This window comes from Coenobita brevimanus, chromosome 24 (assembly GCF_032717465.1).
Source record: "Coenobita brevimanus isolate Jiangsu-jjx chromosome 24, ASM3271746v2, whole genome shotgun sequence".
NCBI classification, from domain to species: Eukaryota; Metazoa; Arthropoda; class Malacostraca; order Decapoda; family Coenobitidae; genus Coenobita; species Coenobita brevimanus.
In genome coordinates, this window is record NC_136977.1 from 1,912,791 (window position 1) to 1,936,198 (window position 23,408).

The window sequence follows — 23,408 nt, forward strand, 5'->3', positions numbered from 1 at the left end:
CAGGGTGGTCCGTATTTTACGTATATTGAGGGTATAGCTAAGTGATCTGTAACATTGTCTCCCCTGCATCTTTTTCTACTATCATAACCCTTTTCATGATTAGTGTTATATGCTTTTTCACGTCTCTTGATTGGGTGATCCTTCTCATGTTTAGTGTTATAATATCTTTTTTTCAGTGTCCATTAATTGTATAACCCCATTTTTGTTCAGTGGTAACGTATTTGCTTTTTAATATCCATTAATTGCATGTTGATTTTTATTTTTGTGAAGCAGCCAAATTGTCTTTGTTCCTCTCCTAACAAGACTCTTGTCCCCTTGAGATTAGACGAGTGTAATATATAGACCACCCTGTATTAATTACAAGCTGGCATTGATACGATTAATCTGAAAATAGTCACATCATGAGCAACATTATCCTGTAAATTCTGTGTTTTAGTATACTTGTATATATATATTTTTTTAAAGTCAGAAAAAGAAGGTAATTTGTAAATTGGTGCTATCATTTCTGTTAATGAATGTCCACAGAATTATTTATAAAGTACTGTATATAATTAATTGGTGCCTCACTTTAGTATCGTTGATATCTGAGCGTCACAAAATTTGCTTTTGGTAATATTGATGAGCAGCTTTTAAATCCAAGATGGCTGCAGTTCTTTATTATTGGTATCGAAGCATCCATAAAATACTGTCGAAAAATACTGAGTCCAAAAAAGTCATACATACTAATACTAGTTGGCATCTCAGAATTTATACTAAGTCCAAAATTTCACCAGAAAAAGCTAGGTGGCATGTCAAAATTTTACTGTCGAAAAATTTGCCTGTAAAATCAGTAACTGGCAACTTTCAGTTCCAAGATGGCTGTGCGTGTGTGTTGATGCCGTGAGCCTAGTTGGTACAGTTGCGGACAAAATACTACTCCACAGTTATAGTCCATGAATTATGAAACTCATAGTTAGTATTCTGAAAGGTTTGTTATGCATGAAGATAACCTCACAGGGTTTCAGGGGTCATTGCTCACTTCCTGGTTAATTGTCGCTCATGAAGTGGATCAGTATTTACGTCTGCTACTGTACACACACTCCCACTTGCTGTGTTTTTGTCTGTGTGTCCTCTCCAAAACTTCCCAACTTCTTTGCCCTTCCTCACTTGCCCTGCTACTTGTAGGTATGGTGAGGGAGGAAGGGGAAAAGGGTGGGAAATTTTTGGAGGGTACCCATTAATCTTCGCAGTCGTCTTAGGTACATTTTGGAGGGCCACAAAATCCTTTTTTTTTTTTTTTTTAATTGACCATTTTTTTCATATTTTGTTAGTTTTAAGTGTCTCTTCATTTAAAAATTTTATTTTTTTCCACTTGAATGTTTTTAGTTTAATTCAAATTTTTATTTGTTTTTATTTTCATTTTTGTTTATATTTTTTGGATGAAAGATTTGTAGATATCTAAGTTTGTTCTATAATACAGCCTTGAAATATTTCAGTCTTAGTTAAGTTACTCAGGTGTATTAGTTATTTCAGTGAGACATTTTAAAACTTAAGTCAAATAACTGCATAAAACAAAGGTAAGAAAACAAGACAGTATTTTATATTGTACATTGAAAATCAATACAAAAGTAGAGACATTTGGTACAAGTTGATAAAGGTCTTTCCCATCACTGAACAGGGGACCACAGCCAGAGGTCTTCATCACTGAGCAGGGGACTACAGCCAGAGTTCTTCATCACTGAGCAGGGGACCACAGCCAAAGTTCCTCTTCACTCAGCAAGGGACCACAGCCAGAGTTGTTTGCCAGGATAGCAGGGTCAGCACCAGACACAAAACATCTGTGGATCATTTGTATGTTATGGAGGCTTCATGGCAGACATTTTCACTTGTTTGTATTTACCATGCCACACCATAGTCTCACATCCATAGCCCTCCCCCCAGTGGGGTAATAGCCCATAGCCCTCTTCCCCGTGGGGTGATAGCCTATAACCCTTCCCCCATGGGGTGATATGGGACTGCTGAGGAATGTATGTGGAGTACAGAGGGTGGATGGGATACGAAATATGTGATTCGTGAAAGACGCGGAGTGAGGAAATCGGTGGATACCAGAATCAAAGAGAGTGTGCTGAGATGGTATGGTCATGTGGAGAGTATGGATAACAATAGAGTGGTGAAAAAGGTATATCTGAGTGAATTTGGAGGGGGGAGGAGGTGCAGTAGGCCAAGGAGAATGTGGAGAGATATGGTGGAAGAGTAGAGAGGTTTGGATGTCCATGAGGCTAGGGAACTGACAAGAGATTGAGCTGGCTGGATGAATATTGTGAGGAGAAGTACATGATCAGGGATTTGGCACCCCATTTTAACGTGGCAGCATCTGGATTGACTCAATTGGATACGTTTGTGTGAAGTTAACAGAACATGGTGAATGTTTTTGGCCCATTGGATTGGGCAAATTTGAGCTGTCTGGACGTTGCTATTCCTCACCCTGCCCTAGGGTGGGAAAGGAGGTCCGGATGATGATGATGATGATGACGATGATTGTATTTCCTTTAAGAGCTACTGTGGCGTGTAGAAATGTTATATGTAAACCACAATAGTCACAACTACTGATATACTGTATTAAGCTTTTACAAAGGTTACTAGCATTGGACCATATGAAGTTTGTTACTGTTTAAGTTGTTTATTCAGTATCAAAAGATAACATTGACTTGAACTAATAAGCTTCTGTCCCACAGGTATCGTGTGCTGGCTGCTGACCCTGTCCTGGCGTATTACTCAAGTCCTTCACCTGCTGAAGGACTGTGCTCTTGCAGAGCATGGATTTGAACTGCTACACTGAAGTTCCATAGGTTTTTGTCTGCTGTTAGCCCTGCTGTCGTGGCAAAGGATCTGCTTGTGCCCCTGCCATGTGCTGCTGACCCCTGCCATCCTGGCAAACTCTGGCCTTTCCTTCCTCCAAGCAATAATGAAAAACTAGAGTTGTGTCCCTGCCTCAGCCATGTGATGCCAGAGGACTGTGGTTGTCATACCCTTGCTGAGTAATGCCAGAGGACTGTGGTCATCATACCCCTGCTGAATGATGCCTGAGGACTCTGGCAGTTATCATACCCCTACTGAGTGATGCCTGAGGTCTCTGGAGGTTGTCGTACCCCTACTGAGTCATGCCTGAGGACACTGGTGGTCATCGTACCCCTACTGAGTCATGCCTGAGGACTCTGGTGGTGGTCATACCCCCTGCCAAATGCTGTTGAAGGACCCTGTTGGTGGTCCAGCCCCTGCCAAATGCTGCTGAAGGACTCTGTTGGTGTTCTAACCCCTGCCAAATGCTGCTGAAGGACTGTGGTGGTGGTCGTGCCCATGCCAAATGCTGCTGAAGGACTGTGGTGGTGGTCGTGCCCATGCCAAATGCTGCTGAAGGACTGTGGTGGTGGTCATGACCCTGCCAAATGCTACTGAAGGACTGTGATGGTGGTCATGACCCTGCCAAATGCTGCTGAAGGACTGTGGTGGTGGTCGTGCCCCTGCAAAATGCTGCTGAAGGACTGTGGTGGTGGTCATGCCCTTGCAAAATGCTGCTGAAGGACTTGGGTGGTGGTCGTGCCCCTGCTGAGTGATGACCAAGGACTCTGGTGGTCATGCTCCTGCCAAGTGTTGTGGAGAACTGTTGGTGAGTACAGTATTCTTACTCTTAAAAGGTTTGTATGTTATATTTAATATTGATTTATATATTAAAAGCTAATGTGGATTTGATCATCATCATCTAATCCTACGTTGTCCCATGAGGAGCATAGGAGCACGGGGCTAGGCAAGTTAGTCCTGTCATTTAAAATGAGAGTGACCAGCCTCACTCATCCCTGAGTGGCATTACATTAGCAATAAACCTTCACCGGCTTAATCCGATTTGAGTGCCGTAATTACCCACTAAACCATCATGCACCAGTATTTGGTTATATGGTTACCACCCAGCGTAGTACATAGTTTTGTGGTGTACAGGAAACCACTTGGCTTGTCACTCGTTTTAGTCACCTATAGGCAGAAGGATGAGGTAAGAATGAAGGCCCTCTCTTCCATCCTTCTTTCCTTCCATCCTCTCCTGTCTTTCCTTCATTCTCTCCTTGTCCTTTTGCCTACAGGTGACTTTACACTCCCTCTTATGCCTTTCTTTCTTTCATTCTTTCTGCCTGTGAGTGACTCTACTGTACACTGAGTGACAAGCCAAATGGTTTCCTGTACACCAGGAAACCATTTCTATGCTGGGTGGTAACCATATAACCAAATATTGGCGCCTGGTGGTTTAGTGGGTAACTACGGCACTCCAATCAGATTAAGCCGGTGAAGGTTTATTGCTTACTTAATGCCACTCAGGGATGAGTGAGGCTGGTCACTCTCATCTTAAATGTCAGGAGCCTAGCCTGAGGCTCCTACGCTCCATATGGGACAATGTAGGATTGGATGATGATTAGGATCAAATCCACATTAGCTTTTAGTATTAAAATCAACATTAAACATAACATACAAACCTTTTAAGAGTAAGAATACTGTACTCACCAACAGTTCTCCATAACACTTGGCAGAAGCATGACCACCAGAGTCCTTGGTCATCACTCAGCAGGGGCAAGACCACCACCCGAGTCCTTCAGCAGAATTTGGCAGGGGTATGACCACCACCACAGTCTTTCAGCAGCATTTGGAAGGGGCATGACCACCACCAGTCCTTCAGCAGCATTTGGCAGAGGCTGGACCACCACCAGAGTCCTTCAGCAGCATCTGGCAGGGGTATGACCACCAACTGAGTCCTTTGCAGCATTTGGCAGGGGTTGGACCACCACCAGATTCCTTCAGCAGCATTTGGCAGGGGCACGTCCACCACCTGAGTCCTTCAGCAGCATTTGGCAGGGCTATGACCACCACCAGAGTCCTCAGGCATCACTCAGTAGGGGTACGACAACCACCAGTGTCCTCAAGCATCACTCAGTAGGGGTATGGCAACTGCCAGAGTCCTCAGGCATCACTCAGCAAGGGTATGATCACCACAATCCTCAGGCATCACTCAGCAAGGGTATGATCACCACAGTCCTCTGGCATCACATGGCAGGGGCACAACTCTAGTTTTTCATCATTGCTCGGAGGAAGGAAAGGCCAGATTTCACAAGGATGGCAGGGTCAGCAGCACTTGGCAGGGGCAAGAGCAGATTCTTTGCCACGACAGCAGGGCTAACAGCAGACAAAAGCCTATGGAACTTCAGTGTAGTAGTTCAAATACGAGTATATGCTCCACAAGAGCACAATCCTTCTGCAAGTGAAGGACTAGAGTAGTATGCCAGGACAGGGTCAGCAGACAGCACATGACACCCGTAGGGCAGAAGCTACTTCAAGTCCACGTTATCTTTTAATACTGTATAAACAACTGTATAACAAACTTCATACGGTCCAATGCTAGTAACCTTTGTAAAAGCTTAATACAGTATATCAGTAGTTGAGACTATGGTGGTTTACATATAACATTTCTACACGCCACAGTAGCTCTTAAAGGTATATACAATCATCGTCATCAACATCATCATCCGGACCTCCTTTCCCACCCTAGGGCAGGGTGAGGAATAGCAATGTCCAGACAGCCCAAATTTGCCCAATCCAATGGGCCAAAAACGTTCACCATGTTCTGTAGCTTCACACAAACGTATCCAATTGAGTCAATCCAGATGCTGCCACGTTAAAATGGGTGTCAAATCCCTGATCATGTACTTCTCCTCACTACATTCATCTAGCCAGCTCAATCTCTTCTCAGTTCCCTAGCCTCATGGACGTCCAAACCTCTCTTCCTCACACACTCATTCACCATATCTCTCCACTTTCTCCTTGGCCTACCGCGCCTCCCCCCCCCCCCCTCCAAATTCGCTCAGATATACCTTTTTCACCACTCTATTGTTATCCATTCTCTCCACATGACCATACCATCTCAGCACACTCTCTTCGATTCTGGTATCTACCGATTTCCTCACTCCACATCTTTCACGAATCACATATTTCGTATCCCATCCACCCTCTGTACTCCACATACATTCCTCAGCAGTCCCATATCACCCCATGGGGGAAGGGCTATGGGCTATCACCCCACGGGAAGGAGGGCTATGGATGAGAGACTATGGTGAGGCATGGTAAATACAAACAAGTGAAAATGTCTGCTGTGAAGCCTCCATAACATTGTAATTAAAAAATAAAAATAATTGCACTTCAATTTATTGTTAATATCTCTCAAGTCCTTAAAAATAATATCAAGACTACAGTTTCTACACCTTCATGAAAATTGTATAGTCACGAAGGTGGTGTGGAAACTGTAGTCCATCCATCCATCATCCAATCCTACATTGCCCCATGAGGAGCGTATGTGCCTGGGGCCAGGCAGTTGGTCCCTGCATTTATGATGTGTGACCAGCCTCATCCCTGAGTGGCATTACATGAGCAGTCAAACCCAACCATCCCTTGGACATAAACCTTCACCGGCTCAATCTGATTGGAGCAGAATAATTACCCACTAAACCACCAGGTGCCAAAATTGGGTTATATGGTTACCACCCAGCGTAGTAAATGGTTTCATGGTGTACAGGAAACCATTTGGCCTGTCACTCAGTGTAGAGTCACCCACAGGCAGAAGGAAGAGGAAAGAAAGACAGAAGAGGAAGTGTAAAGTTACCCGTAGGCAGAAGGACAAGAAAAGAATGAAGGAAAGACAGACAAAAGAGGATGGAGAGGAAAGGACAGACACCCGACATCAGCACTACATCGAGTGAAGTTGGTAGGGGCACTCACCATCCACTCACTCGATGTAGTGCTGCTGTTGGGTGTCAGTCCTTTTCTCTCCTCCATCCTTCTTTCCTTCCATCCTCTTCTGTCTTTCTTTCCTTCATTCTTTCCTTGTCCTTCTGCCTACGGGTAACTTTACACTCTTCTGTCTTTCCTCTTCCTTCTGCCTGTGGGTGACTCTACACTGAGTGACAAGCCAAATGGTTTCCTGTACACCATGAAACTATTTACTACGCTGGGTGGTAACCATATAACCAAATTTTGGCGCCAGGAGGTATAGTGGGTAATTATTGCGCTCCAATCGGATTAAGCCGGTGAAGGTTTATATCCAAGGGATGGTTGGGGTTGACTGCTCATGTAATGCCACTCAGGGATGAGTGAGGCTGGTCACTCATCTTAAATATCGGGCCCAACTGCCTAGCCCCGGGCTCCTACGCTCCTCATGGGGCAATGTAAGATTGGATGATGGATGGACTACAATTTCCATACCGTCGTGACTATACAATTTACTCTTTGCCTATAATGTCATCTATCCATCTTTAATTCAGAGTTGTAACAATAAATTATCACTAGAATATGGTGCTATTCACGAGGAAATGCTGTGGAAAGAATAGAGAATTATGGCATTGTCTTTTACTGCTTTCAACCTACATTATATAAACTGCAGACAGACCGAAATCTAGGCCAAGTTAGTGTAAAAGAGGCACAGTATCAGGACTATCAATATGGATGGGAGGCTACGGGTTATCGCACCTCTGAAGGGGGGGGGGGGTCTATGGGCTATCACCATGGAGGAAGCAGAGGCTATGGGTTATCACACCACAGAGGGGAAGAGGGCTATGGGCTATCACACCATAGGGGGAGGGGAGCTGTGGGCTATCACACCACAGGGGGGAGGGGGGCTTATGGGCTATCACGCCACAGGGGGGAGGGGAGCTGTGGGCTATCATCCCATGAGGGGAAGGGAGGCTATGGGCTATCACCCCATAGGGGAAGGGGGTATTACAGCCTATCACCCCATGGGAGAAGGGGGGGCTATGGCCTATCACTCCAGAGGGGATGGGGGCTATGGGCAATCACCACAGGGGGAGGGGGGAATATGGGCTATCACTACAAGAGGGAGGGGAGCTATGAACTATCACCCCACGGGGGGGAGGGCTATGGGCTATCACACCACGGGGGTGGGAGGGTTATGGGCTATCGCACCGCAGGGGGGGATGGCTATGGGCTATCATCTTACAGGCTATCACCACTGGGGAAGGGCTATGGGCTATTACACCACGGGGGGGAGGGGTATGGGCTATCACCACAGGGGGAGGGGTATGGGCTATCACCACAGGGGGAGGGGTATGGGCTATCACCACGGAGGGGAGGGCTAAGAACCATCACCACGGAGGGGAGGGCTATGGACTATCACCACGGGGAGAGAACTGGGCTATCACCACGGGGAGGGGAACTAGGCTATCACCACGGAGGGGAACTGGGCTATCACCACGGAGGGGAACTGGGCTATCACCACGGGGGGGAGAACTGGGCCATCACCACGGGGGGGGGAGAACTGGGCCAACACCACGGCGGGGGGGAGAACTGGGCCATCACCACGGGGGGGGGGGGAGAACTGGGCTATCACCACGGGGGGGGGGAGAACTGGGCTATCACCACGGGGGGGAGGAGAACTGGGCTATCACCACGGGGGGGAGAACTGGGGTATCACCACGGGGGGGGGGAGAACTGGGCCATCACCACGGGGGAGGGGAGAACTGGGCTATCACCACGGGGGGGGAGAACTGGGCTATCACCACGGGGGGGGACAACTGGGCTATCACCACGGGGGGGGACAACTGGGCTATCACCATAGGGGGAACTGGGCTATCACCACGGGGGAGAGGAACCGGGCTATCACCACGGGGGAGAGGAACCGGGCTATCACCACGGGGGAGGGGAACTGGGCTATCACCACGGGGGGAGGGGGAACTGGGCTATCACCACGGGGGGAGGGGGAACCGGGCTCTCACCACGGGGGGAGGGGGAACCGGGCTATCACCACGGGGGAGGGGAACCGGGCTATCACCACGGGGGGAGGGGGAACCGGGCTATCACCACGGGGGGAGGGGGAACTGGGCTATCACCACGGGGGGAGGGGGAACTGGGCTATCACCACGGGGGGAGGGGGAACTGGGCTATCACCACGGTGGGAGGGGGAACAGGGCTATCACCACGGGGAGGGGAACCGGGCTATCACCACGGGGAGGGGGAACCGGGCTATCACCACGGGGGGAGGGGGAACCGGGCTATCACCACGGGGGGAGGGGGAACCGGGCTATCACCACGGGGGGAGGGGGAACCGGGCTATCACCACGGGGGGAGGGGGAACCGGGCTATCACCACGGGGGGAGGGGGAACAGGGCTATCACCACGGGGGGAGGGGGAACTGGGCTATCACCACGGGGGGAGGGGGAACCGGGCTATCACCACGGGGGGAGGGGGAACCGGGCTATCACCACGGGGGGAGGGGGAACCGGGCTATCACCACGGGGGGAGGAGGAACCGGGCTATCACCACGGGGGGCGGGGGAACTGGGCTATCACCACGGGGGAGGGGGAACTGGGCTATCACCACGGGGGGAGGGGGAACTGGGCTATCACCACGGGGGGAGGGGGAACTGGGCTATCACCACGGGGGGAGGGGGAACTGGGCTATCACCACGGGGGGAGGGGGAACTGGGCTATCACCACGGGGGGAGGGGGAACTGGGCTATCACCACGGGGGGGAAATTGGGCTATCACCACGGGGGGGGGCAACTGGGCTATCACCACGGGGGGGGGGGGAACTGGGCTATCACAACGGGGGGGGGAGAACTGGGCTATCACCACGGGGGGGGGGAACTGGGCTATCACCACGGGGAGAGGAACTGGGCTATCACCACGGGGGGAGGAACTGGGCTATCACCACGGAGGGAGGAACTGGGCTATCACCACGGGGGGGAACTGGGCTATCACCACGGGAGGGGGGAACTGGGCTATCACCACGGGGGGGGGGGAACTGGGCCATCACACAGGGGGGGGGGACTGGGCTATCACACTATGGGAGGAACTGGACTATGGACTATCACCACGGGGGGGGGGGACTATAAGCTATCAACCAGGTGGGACTATCACCGTCACGGGGGCTATCAACAGGGACTATCACTACGGGGAATACGTACTGTAAACGGCGATATCAGCAACAGCTTATGTATACTACTTGGTTTTTTACCCGAGGGAACTGGGCCACTCACTAAATCGTGGTGTTGCAGAAATTCTAATTGCCTTAGTTATGAGGATGGAATGAGTCTACTTGCTTCCTTGTCAGATCAGCCCTCCAGTGTCACTATACGTTCGATTAAATGCACACGAGGGCAACGCTTAAGTACCTAAAAATACCTGGGACATTGGGAACATCAAAACACCATTACATACCGAAAAATACCTGGGACATTGGGTACATCAAAACACCATTACATACCGAAAAATACCTGGGACATTGGGTACATCAAAACACCATTACATACCGAAAAATACCTGGGACATTGGGTACATCAAAACACCATTACATACCGTGAGGAGGAGCAGCCTGCGTGTGGTCGCCCCTGTGGTAGTCCCAGCTAACAGGCCAACATCTGAAATATAACAACGTCCTGAGATGACCTTGGTCTCATCACCTCTGAACCGCCACGCCATCACCTTTACCAGACACGCACATGTATCGTTTATTGTGATTGACTCTGCTTCGATATCCAAAAAGTAAATACCGTATGTTCGTCTAGTATGGAAAATGAATCGCTAATGCAGTTGAGTTACGAAGCCACCACCACCCACCAGGATCGTCTGCTTCGATATCTAAACACTAAAGGTAGTACGTCATATGCTAAAGCCCAGTATGAAAAGTAAATCGCTAATGAAGAGGTGCTAGGACGCCTTCTATGTTGGCTAGAATACGGTCCTTATTTTTTAATAATACAGCAGCAAGTCATAAGGTAACAGATATCCTCCACCTAAAATAGAGAGAGAGAGAAAAAAAAGAAGTTTGTCCCACTGAAATGGTTAATCAAGGGGAGACTAGGCTACACACACACACTCATCGGTCTATCTTAAGTGCTGTTGAAATCAATTGCTAGAAACTGATGCTGGTCAAGAAGAGGAGCTATGGAAAGGATGTAGAGCTGTAGCCACTGCCCTTTTCTCACAACGACTTACATGAAATAATATGGAGAGAGAGAGAGAGAGAGAGAGAGAGAGAGAGAGAGAGAGAGAGAGAAATTTACCGGTATATCACCACAATGTTCTTTACGTCTCCTTGTAAATATTTCATTGTACTATACTTAATTTATTGTTTTACATAATTATATATTAATACATTTTGTTTTTATCATTGCCTTGTATCTTAAAATTCAACTGAACGTGAACCCAGTGGACTGATGGCTGACGCTGGCCGTGCCCTGCAGTCCACATCCTCCTTCTGGGGGATAAGGAAGGATATGAGGGACGTTTGTATAACCAGGCAGCTCCACCGTTACCACTTGAAGGCGTCCCTCTGGAGCATCAAAGACATTAAACATTACTAGGGATCGCTCAAAAGCATCTCTCTCTCCCCCTCTCTCTACGATCGACCTTGAGAATCCATACAGCTTTCATTACCCACTTCAAGAACACACACAGTACAACTCTTGAAGGAGTACACTGCCCCCTTCAAGGAGTACACAGGTAGTACATTACCCCCTTCAAGGAGCACACAGGGAGTACATACTGTATACCCCTTCAAGAAGTACATGGAGCAGGGTACCGGTACATTACCCCTTCAAGGTATTTTGTTTTTTCCTTGCTTGACCCTAAACAATTCCACTGTTTCGTTCAAATTTCGAAAGTGTTCAAGCACCTGTTATCTTGACCTCTGGCTGAATGTTCTAAAATAAAAATAAAAAATGATAACGATAATAAAAATAATAACAATAACAACAATCTGGTGTAGTTCCATTCAACAGTGTCTTCCATAATCTTGCTACCGAATAACCTACCCGGTACTGATGTTAAGTGTATATAAATAATTATATACCCTATGTAAGCTTGATATTCTCATCCTACTGTATTCCCCTCCACACACACACACACACACACACACACACACACAGAAGTAAGTCGGGGACTGAAAGATAAAAATGGTAGATTGCTAGTGGAGAAGGAGGAAAAAGTGAGCAGATGGAGAGAACACTTTAAGGAATTGATGAACATAGTAATGCGAGCATAAGTGGCTTGGGACTAGCTGGGAGAAGGAAGGAGGTGAGGAGAGGAAGAAATCAGTAGGATGGAAGTAGTTGAAGTAATGAAGTCAAAATGGGGAAAGCCCCATGAACTGATGGAGTGTGGTGAAATGCGGAAGCATAGGGGAGAGAGTAGTAGAATGCATTCCGGAAGACTATCCCCTGTACAAAGGATTATGGGAAAAAGAAGTATGGTAATCATAGGGGCATTTATTTTCTTTGTGTAATAGGAAAAGTATATTGCAGGATACTTATTGACCGAGTTTGGGAAATAACAGAGAAATTAGTTGGAGAAGAACAGGAAGGTTTTAGATAGGGAAGAGGTTGTGTAGATCAGATATTCGTTCTTAGGTCTTAAGTGGAAAAGTTTCTAGTGAAGAGAGAGAAGCTGTATGCGGCCTTCATGGATTTGGAGAAAGCACATGATAGGGTGGATGGACAAGAAATGTGGAAAATACCAAGAATATACAGATTACAGAGTAAATGGGAAGTTGCTGAATGCTTCAAAAGTATATATGAGGGGTCTAAGGATGTGGATAGTGAAATGAGTGAATTTTTCTATTTGTATGTTGGACTGAAACAGGAATGTGTCATGTCCCCATTGTTGTTCAATCTGTATATGGATGGGGTTATAAAAGAGGTCCAGGGTAGGGCAGTAGATGCTGGAGCGACCCTAATGAAAGATTGTAATGTTTGGAAACTCCCTGTACTGTTGTTTGCATATGATACTGTATTAAGTGAAGACGAGGGGGAACTGCAAGGCTTGGTAAATAAGTCTGGGAGTGTGTAAGATATGGAATCTAAAGGTGAATGTAGGGAAGAGTAAAGTTATGGTCTTTGAAAGCCGCCACTGAATGTAGTGAGACTGGATGAGAAGTGGAAAATGTGAGTACGTTTAAGTACTTGGGCATGGGTAGTGTAATGAGTAAGGATGGATGTTTAGACGGTGAAGTGCTTGAAAGGGTACAACAGATAATAAAGGCTGCTGGTTCTTTGAAAGCAGTTACAGGAAATAGGGAAGTGAGCATGGAAAAAAAAAAAAAAAAAAAAAAAAAAAAAAAAAAAAGGTCGTTGCATGTCGACAGTATAGTGATACCAACCCTAACGTATGGAAGTAAAGCTTCAACTTTGTTGGAGGGACAAGTCTAGAATGTGAGCAGTGGCAATGAGTTACTCCAAAAGAGCGTGTGGAGTTACGTGGAGAGACAGAAGACTGACAAATGAGGAAATGAAGAAGCGTTTTGGTGTGGATGTGATAGAAAGCGTTAGAAGAAATACACTGAGGTGGTTTGGCCATGTGGTGAGCATGGAGAGGGAGAGACTAACGAGGAGAATGCATGCGAGTAAGGTGGTGCGGGGGAGAGGGAGGCCGGGGATGAGACGGAGGGTTGGAGTGGAGGTATATTGGAGTATGTGAGCTGGGAGCAGGGCTGTGAAATGGCGTTAGTCAGGGCGACTTGAGGCGATTTGTTTGTGGCCACCCCTGACGGGATTGAGGCGTGTGGCAGATAGATTCACCTGATGTCACCGCTTGCGCAGATTAGAGCCTGAACTTGGACCACCGGAAATATAATCAGTGGCAAGGGGAAGTGTTGGGAATTATATTCGTATAATTTTTCAGAACTGATGCATAACTACGACAAAACAATGGCTGTAAAAAATAAATATAAAAAACAGTCCCTCGTCAGGAACACTAACGTCAGTTGAAATTAACGGGAAAAACGGGTAGAACACACACAGTTTAGGAACTGATATGGAAATTTTAATGGAAAGGACGGAAACAAACCGTAGTGAACTATATATATATACATATATAAAATAGTAATTGTCGTGAAAGAAATCCTGAGTGGGACGATGTTATTCCCCCCTTAACCCATTACTATTAATAGCTGCGTTTTACTATAATTCATTCATTATTCCTTGAGACGATGAAGCAGCTCTTACAGAACATTGTTTCCAGTGCAAAGAAAAATGGAAATAATGGAGCCTCTTCCTTCTGCCACTAGTTACCACTGGTTAATTACCCTTTGGTCCATTTAAGTTCGGTCACATCGCCTGCACTGAGGTTGAACCATACCTTTCCCCATTGTTTCCGTTCGCTATGGCTCAGACGCAAGACACTGGATATTGTTATTTGAGATGAATATACACTTTCGTCTCTTCAAAGTCGTTTTAAAACATACCCAGGATGTTGTAGTGAAAATCAAAATTAATGAGGACAGCCATGGGTGACGCCACAATATAATTCCGTTATCAACAGCGAGGCAGAAACAATAACTGACGAAATGTGCAACTTATTATCCACATACAACGCTATTGAATGAACATAGACCCTGACAGTTCTCCATGAAAATTAATTATTATAGTATTACGTATATCTACAGAATGACGGGGTGTGAATTGTCATGAAGGGGAATCGTCCATATTTTGACGGCGAATGGTCCAGGAATCAAATGTATGATGGGTGATAGTCCTAACGGGGTATTGTCTTTTGTTCTGACGGATGATTCCCCAGAGCTAGGGCCGATAGACCATTTAGCCCTGCAGGCCAAGGAGAGAGATTCGGAGAGACCGCGACATCTCTCACCAGACATACACTGATGCGGGAACGAACTGCCAACGGAACCATGCGACTCAACACCTATAAACATTACCAACAAAATGCCCTCCAACACTACCCAAAACTAAAGCAATGTCATCCTGATACATTACCATAAACCGATGGAAGATAAGGGCAGATACAGCAGCCTGCAGCACCCAGGAAACTGGTATCGTCAGCAGATCCGCTACCGACCTCCTCTTCGACCGCCATTACACTCGGTCCGCATGCGACATCATAATTGGCCGTCTTGAGAAATGACTGCTCAAGCTCAAAACCTCAGTTCTTTCCATTTTTATATTTCTATCAAAAAAGAAGAAAAGACAGTACATTCTTGAATGTTTATATATGGCATTGTACGTTTCACAATGTAACTCAAGAAATAAACTTATTTCTTATTCCAAGTTTGGACAAGGGTTTCATCTACCGTCAAGGCGGTAATTCAAAAACAGGGAATTGATGAAAGATGGTTTGATGGAAACTTAAAGCTGGCTACATATTTCCTTTTACATTTGCTGTAACGTAATCGGTCTTCAAATACTGAATTGTTGAAAGAAATTTTTTACAAATAGCAAATAAACTCCCATCGGCCAAGGGGTTTCAGGGACAAGCATCATCTCAGACGTTAGCCAGACTACAATACTTGTCATCAAATATGGGCTATATATCAAAATAACACTTGATATCTTGCTATTCCCTACGATGCTGAGGACACTTATCCCTGAACCACTTATATGAGGGCAATTTTCTTTATTCTGGTTAACATCCATTACCCGAAGACCTCCCTTGAACCCATATTTTAGTAACTTATTACTTTTATTCTTTCATTATTAGGTGACATAACGTTATAATGCAGTGGGGGTGCTTACCATCCACTCATTCAATGTACTGCTGCTCACAGATGACAGCCCTTTCCTTTCTTCCATCCTCTTCTGTATTTCTTTCTTTCCTCTTCCTTATGCCTAAGGGTGACTACACTCCCTCTTCTGTCCTTTTTTCCTCCATTCTTTCCTCTTCCTTCTGCCTATGGGTGACTCTACACTGGGTGGCATGCCAAATTATTTCCCGTACACCAGGAAATCATTTACTAAGCTGGGTGATAACCATATAACCACATTATGGCACCTGGAGGTTTTAATGGGTAATTAAGGCATTCCAGTCAGATTAAGACTGCAGTTTTATATCCATGGGGTCATTGGGGTTTATTGCTCATGTAATGCCACTCAGGGATGAGTGAGACTGGTCACTTTCATCTTAGTCAGGACCAACTTGCCTAGCCCCAGGCTCCTACTCTCCTCATGGGGCAGCACAGAATTAGATGATGATGACTGTTACAATGCTATTATTCTATTTAATGACTGACGATTTCTAATAAAAATTAAACAAATGTCATAAATAAAATTAAACTAAGTTCACATACAGTACAGTTAGGTAGAAGGTTGACAATGGTCCAGGCAATTAGAATTTACCACTGGATTATTTGTACCTTGAGATACTTTCCACACTGGCTCCATGAATACAAACATCCACCAATCGAGCCTGTGCCACAAGAAATAGAGAAGTCGTGGCTCGGCTGCCCCACTAAGTCCAAGTATTTATGGTGATGGGTTCAGTAACTCACCCCTGAATGGTAATGCATGATCAAATACCTCCAACCATTGAAGACCTGAACCCAGGAACTTGACAGATAAAGAGCAACAATGTATAGGTTTTTATATCTTAATCCAACACTGTATCAACGCCATTATCCCATAAGGGGTGGCCGTTTATCTTAGTTACATGTTTTACGGGGAGGGGCACTAACCCTCCGCCAACCCACTTGTTGACAAGCAGGGGAACCTATATGGGTTGGTTATATGGTTACCACCCAGCACTGTAAATGGTTTCCTGGCTTACAGGAAATCATTTGGCTTGTCACTCAATGTAAAGCCACCTCAAAAGGAAAGAAGAGTTTTAAAAAGTGACAAAAAAGATTGGAGAAATAGGAAGAGAGGAGGGCAAACACAGAAAAAGAATGATAAAGGTGAAGGAAGAAGTAGGCAGCACTACATCAAGTGAGTGGATGATGGTCACCACCACCTACCACCAACGTAGTGTCTAAATATGTTAATTACTTCCTGTAAGATGCTGGAAACAGCTCAGAAAAAAAGAAATCTTAGATGTGCTGTGAGGTTTGTACAGTACGTGTATCTCACCTCTGACTTTTGGTTTTACTGTATTATTAAAACAGATTGCTGAATGTGTGTACAAAAGTCTTCAATTGCTGACAAATTTCTAAGCATGTGATGATGATAGAACACCCCTCCTTCGGAAGCCAGAAGGCAGTAATCCCCGTTGGGAAGTGTGTGTGTGTGGAGGGGGGTAGGTATCATCCTTGTGGAGTGATAAGGGATGTAGCTCCCACTGAAGGGTGAGGTGAGGACATGTGGGGTGCAAGTAGCCCCTCTTGGGGGACCGGTTGCTCCTTTGAGTGGCAAAAATGAAGTAAACATCCCTATGCGAGATAAGGGGGTTAATTCCCCTTGAGGGGTTGCTTTATCATCTTCATCCTTTGCCCCTTCACCTCACCCTTCATTTCCTCTAAAATAACATAAAGATAAGACAAGAAGGAAAAATATGTATCTCAAAAATCTTTTAAAATTTATGTTAAGAAATACATAATTACATCGTTGAGAAGTAATGAAATAGACAAACGATTGATGATTGTTGTTCCTAAATGATATATACAAGGGTGTTTCCCATGAAAACTTTGAGAAAAAACACGTATTTGAAAAAGACACAAAAACATGCTTGGTCTGCAATACAGTGCATTTTGTAATAGTCATTCCATACAAAATATAAAAGTTCATTTGATTACTACTCTGTTGTGGCTTTGTGTCCGTTTCAAATCCGCAATCTGACTGTGGTGGCAAGAGGAGGTTTACAGTTCTGTGCTTCATCTGTTTCCTCCTTTTGCCCTGCCACCTCAGTCCTCCACAACTTAAAAAAGCTCTATTGTGTATTAGTAGATGAGCAGCTGAAATGTTTATTACAGTTATTTTTTTCAAAATTTCATACAAAAATATGAGGAATCTTTCATATACAAAAATGTGATTTGTATTTCTTAAGGCATTTCCATTATGAAAGTCTATCTTTTGATAATTCACTCAATGTAACGGAAGAACCTTGCATGATTTAATTGCCGGGATATTACCTCACCGTTGTTGGATACACAATTACTAATTTGTAGCAGAGGCAACAATTAAAAGTTTTAAAATTTTATCTAACTGACTTGTCATTACCACAAATTAGCATTATTTTTGTATCAGAATATCCTTAGGAATCCTGTAACATGATACCTGATCACTGCTTCCACAAGTACAGAACACTTACAACTAAAGTTTGATATTGTTCGGATACTGCACTGACTTTTGATTACATCAACAACAGAATTTATGGTCACAAGATCATAATGCTACCACTGTCTGATGTTAGAAATGTAGTTACAGAAATATACTTGCAATTTAACAGATACAGAACATGGTTGGGAAGCAATGACTATTATATTACCTGAATACAACAAATTAACTAAAAATTGCTGCCTCTGCCTGAAACATGTTATATTCACTCACAATGTGCACTGTCATTCACCGGTGACGTGTTAAGATGAACATGGGGGCTCTGTGTGCACCCCATGTGTGATTCTGGCTTAAACAATAACTTGGTTGCAGTCTTTACATTAAAAACATTTTCTTAATATAATAACACTTTTGGTAGGCAAATCACGAGCAGTCTACCACATGTAAAGCTCAAAGAATTAGTTTAGAATTTTTCTGTACTTTCTCTGTTGTTAAACTGACATGCAGTTCTGACTGACATATGAGTTAATCATTAAATCTGGTTATAGATGAAGTATAGCAGTTACGGTACATACGAACTGCTTAAACACCAAATTTTGAAACAAAACAGAGGAAAACAATACAGTGGAAACAGCCGTTCCCGTAACAAATATATACAACAATAGTGTACCACCTCAGATTCTCCTTTGTTCAAAATATGGTGTTACCCTAAGTGTGTCTTGGGCAACATGCAACGGCACACTCACCAGGACTCGCAACATACATAAAAAAAAACACAAAATAAAAAGGATGACATCAATACTCTATAAAGTAACATTATAATGCCAAACATATCTGAAGAGGCCAGACTAGAGTAATTATCAGGAGTAGTTATGTGTTTGTTCCAGGACAACAAAGAGAAACTATACAAAACTCACTCATTGGTCTTTCTCACAGATAAGGAAGATGCCAACAATTGTCTTAACTGATACCATACCACCATTACCTTCCTCATGTAGCCTTATTGTAGCTGAACTCATTTAGACTTAAGGATAATTGCCTTTTCCTCCTTCAGTTCCAAAGGATGGCAAGTTTTCATGTATTAAGCTAGAAATAATATTTCCGTGAGCTAAAAAGAATAGCATTACTTAATAAAACTGGTCAGCGACTTAGCAGGGTAAAGAGATTAAAAAACTGTGACAAGGTAACTGAATAAAGGTTTCATGTTTGACTGCCATGAAATAGACTGCATTTATCCTTACATAAAACTCTAAATCCATCTGTCACAAATAATACTGACATAATCTTAGAGTAATCTATAAAAAATAACCCTAACCAAACATCAGTTAAAGAAATTATGTTCACTAAAGGCACCACCCTATATACAGATTATTACAATAATTAACAAATTCTTAAAACTGCATTTGGAAAAAAAAAAAAAAAAAAAAAAAAAAAAATCTTGCAGCTGGAGAAACATATACCGGTAACGACTACGATTTACTAATTTGTCTCATATATTTTTGGATCTTGTGTTGTACATAACTTCCTCCCATACTCGTCCAACTAACACTTTAAAAAAATAAAATATGATATTGATATTTCAGCCAGTACTGTTGGTTACTGTGTTATGGTTAAGGGATAGGGGAAATCTATTGTTAAAACAGTACAAGTTCAGTGACAACATCAACATATTTCATCGCAGTTCTGTAGGCCAGAATGTTGGAAGGATTAAATGGCTATCAATTATATATCCAGCCACCTTAATATATGCCCTTTTGCCCATTCAGTCAACATCGTAAATCTCTTAAAGAATAAAGTGTGTTGACTTCAAATGGGTTTATGCCCAAATTGTAGGAGAAGGAAACTATACTATAACCCTTCCTTGGGAGAGAATCTTGTGTTTTTTTGTAATTTTTTATGTTATATCTGGACCCTAACTTAAAGATCCTGTGAAACAGTCAGTGACAGTATTATCCAAACTCATGAAAGAGATTAGTCATAAACTCAGAACTGTAAAATTGTGCTTTTTAAAATCTGGATCATAATGTCACTGATTATATCACAACAGATTGACCTGACCAGCAAATATTGATAAAAATAGTTACAACTTATGTGTTAAGTGTATGTTTTAAGTCTTTTTTGCACCAGCATGAATATTTGTGTACTGCTGGTCATGCCACACATCAAGGAAGCCCAAAGTTCCTCTGCTCAGCACTGTACTGTGATGAGATCAATAGCTGTACATTAAAGGTCTGTCCAAAAATACAGCATTATCTGAAACAGATGTGCGAATATTAGTCTTCTGAAACCGGGTGTCAATCTTGCATGAACAGTGGAGTAGTCACACAAACTGGCCTATAATCACATTTCCGTACTAACAACAGCCTCATTTTATTACTTAGTGGCTGTATGTGTGACAAAGTGTACTGTACAACTGCAATTATACTTAAAATAATTCTTATTAAAGTACCCTGATCCACTGGAGATGAAAATCTTATTTAAGTCAAGCTAAGTGAGCATCAACAACTAGACAGTTCAGCTAAAGGTTTTTACCTCCTGCTCAACCTTTATAACTCGAATCAATGTCCTCACAGCTTAACTTTCCACAAAGAGGAATCCTCCAATCACAGAGCCTTTACTCACATAATAGTCACTGATGTTGTACATGAGCAACTCACCTCGGGTGATCACTATTCCAGTCTCTATCACCAACACTTATTTCACTTGAACCACAGGTCAACACAGGGTTCTGCCAGTGCTTTGGGTACTTGTCTTTTGACTCACCCACTGCTTCACCATATCTGAACACTGTCTCCACTTCCATATCACTGAGCTTTCTATATATTCATTCAGTAGGAAAATGTTTGTTTCTTTGGCCAGCCATGTCATGCCACTGTCACTTACACTAGACTATTCAGCCATCTCCATCTTCATTATATAAGGAATCACAGAATCAATCTGCACATTCCCTATTAGACCAGCAAAGAAGAGTTCCTCCATCACCTGCAGAGACAGAGTTTATTAGGTGCTGTATATTAATACAATTATTTAAAACTGCTCAGCCCAATGGCCTTATAAATATTAATATTACACATAACAATATTTTCGGTATGCACTTTTTTAAAATGACAAAGCTAAATGCCTGACTATTTTGTTTAGCTAGCCAGGACACATGTGGGCTGGAGGGCTTAGAAGCAATAACCCCTTTAGTCTAGTAATGTCTTTTTACTTTTATTCACAGTATTTCCAGAGTGTATTTTGCTTGAGTGGGGCACCACCATGCTTCAGAGATTAATTACATTAAGTATATACGTCAGCCTCAAAACCCAGTTGAATCCTAATGACATGAGAAAGATGATCATGGATGATGATGATGATGATGATAATGATGGGCAGCATCCTGATAACTGGAACGGGTATGGAAACAGGCAATAATAATATTACCATCATAACTCTAATTCACACAGAAAAACAACAAGGTAAATAGATTTCTGAAACCAGGGAGATAATGCTCAAAAACAGAACTACCAACAATGTCCAGTGAAATTGGCCACAGCCATGTATACATCACTGACACTTTCAAAATCTTGGCTACACCTCAAGCAAATTCCACCCTTACACATTTTCTTGTATTTGTGTTTCCTTATTAAACCTTCTGCTGTGAGTGGTCTACTTCTGTATTTTAATCAGACTAACACCTTACAATTTTGACAACTAGTACAAATTCTACTAGTCCAGGTATCCTATCTTCAGCAGCCCTTCCTCTGCTAATGGTACAACAAGGAATTATATTTAGGCAAACTTTGTCAAGAGCAGCTGGAGCACTCAAAGGATTAAACACTTCAGAAACACCTGTGGGACAGTTATCCAACTAAGAGGTTCAAAGTTAAAGCAATGTTGAAAAGGCTGACAGTTTAAAAAGCCAATCCCCTGCATTAGATACCTCAGTCAAGCACAGAAGACTGATTCTATTATGAGACAGACAATGGTACTTTCCCAGCAGTTGGTTATGGGTGGGCACATCCACAGTCACACAACTGTTCTCATCTTGTGGGTTTGGCTGGGCAAACATACTGTACTCCAACAACAATGCCAGGAGGCTCATACAGCACACCTGACCACAAATAATATCATACTGGCAGAGGATTGGCAGGTGCACAGTGGGATGCTGCAGCCTTGGCTGTCTTATCAGAGAGCTCTTCCCCCCACAAGGCTGGCATTACACTGACATTTTTGCCAAGGAACTCCGTGAACAAGGCATGAGGACACTAGTACTGCTCAGCCAACAGCAGTGTTATCACAATGGTAGCTACATCATTTTTGTCACTGTTGAGCAAGTACACAGCTGCACCAAATTTTAGAATTCAGGTAGTGTTAAATTGCCGCTTATCCTTAGCATTCTCCTGTTAATGTGACAATAAAAATTATATTCTCTCTTCTTTCATGGGAACATCACACAAAATGGATTGAGACCTGTGGCATCTGGAAAGTTCCTAAAGACTCCTCTTCCTTTGCTGGCAAATTTTACTAATGCTGTAAGTGACTTGCAGCAAAGAAAAGCAGGGATTTGTGCAACCAAATGCTACATTTCCTATTCGGACAACTTGCAGAAATGCATGAACACGTTCTCTCTACCAAAACAGAATGCTTCTTCATAGTGTACTGACACCTTCCCAAAAAACAACACCAGACAGGCATGCACTTCACGATACTGACCAACATATAAACAATATTAGCACCATACAACAGGAATGAAAACTGGAATTTTAGAATGGATTTATTTCATTTATGTTACTTAAATTTAACTGAGAAGTTCAGTTCCTCTGTATGGACCTTATACACATTGATATCTGTATGGACCTTATACACATTGATAGAGATACATAATACTTGACTAATACCTCACTGCCTGTGGTCCATATGACTTCTATATCATGGTAAAATGTTAACTTGGCATGTCATATTGTCATGCTTTTGTTGTTAATAAACTTACATAAAATAATGAGGTATTAATAACATTGCTCAAACATAATATATTAGCTGGATTAAATAAAATATTTGGAAATAACAGGACAGAGAGCTGAACTGGTAAATGTGGAAGTATTACATTCCACTTTCCCTTCAGATCAGTGCAAAACTGTTCTGTCTAAATGAACTTGACCTAAAACTGCCCTCTCTCTATTATGAATGCTGAACTGTATGCACAAGCGTATGATACGTAACAAGAGGTAACACTAACCTAACAATAAACTGTGTGTATACGACATGAAGTAACACTAACTTACAGTGCTAGTCAAAAGCAGTGCTACAGAGAAGATGCAGAGTTGTTTGTGTCATGTATGATTCTAGTAATGAAGAAATGCTATGGGTGGGATGTAATGCTGCAGTACAATTATGTCTTAAATCCAACCAC

General features: G+C 43.5%; 1 protein-coding gene and 1 long non-coding RNA gene across 3 annotated transcripts in view; both read right to left on the reverse strand.

Moving 5' to 3' along the window:
- Positions 1-1,631: 1,631 nt before the first annotated feature.
- Positions 1,632-16,497, reverse strand: LOC145393406 (uncharacterized). Its single transcript, XR_013896189.1, has 4 exons — positions 15,548-16,497; positions 14,792-14,981; positions 10,380-10,441; positions 1,632-1,817 (listed from the first exon to the last, which is right to left on the reverse strand). It is a non-coding gene; the product is annotated as an uncharacterized LOC145393406 (long non-coding RNA).
- An 854-nt stretch (positions 16,498-17,351) lies between these two features.
- LOC145393469 (orphan steroid hormone receptor 2-like) overlaps positions 17,352-23,408 on the reverse strand; it is a 46,554-nt gene continuing 40,497 nt past the window's right edge. For both annotated transcript variants that reach the window (XM_080267572.1, XM_080267574.1), the window contains exon 11: positions 17,352-20,998. In XM_080267572.1, coding sequence (XP_080123698.1) covers positions 20,906-20,998 — 93 coding nt within the window. In that variant the 3' untranslated portion in view covers positions 17,352-20,905. The remainder of the gene's footprint in view (positions 20,999-23,408) is intronic.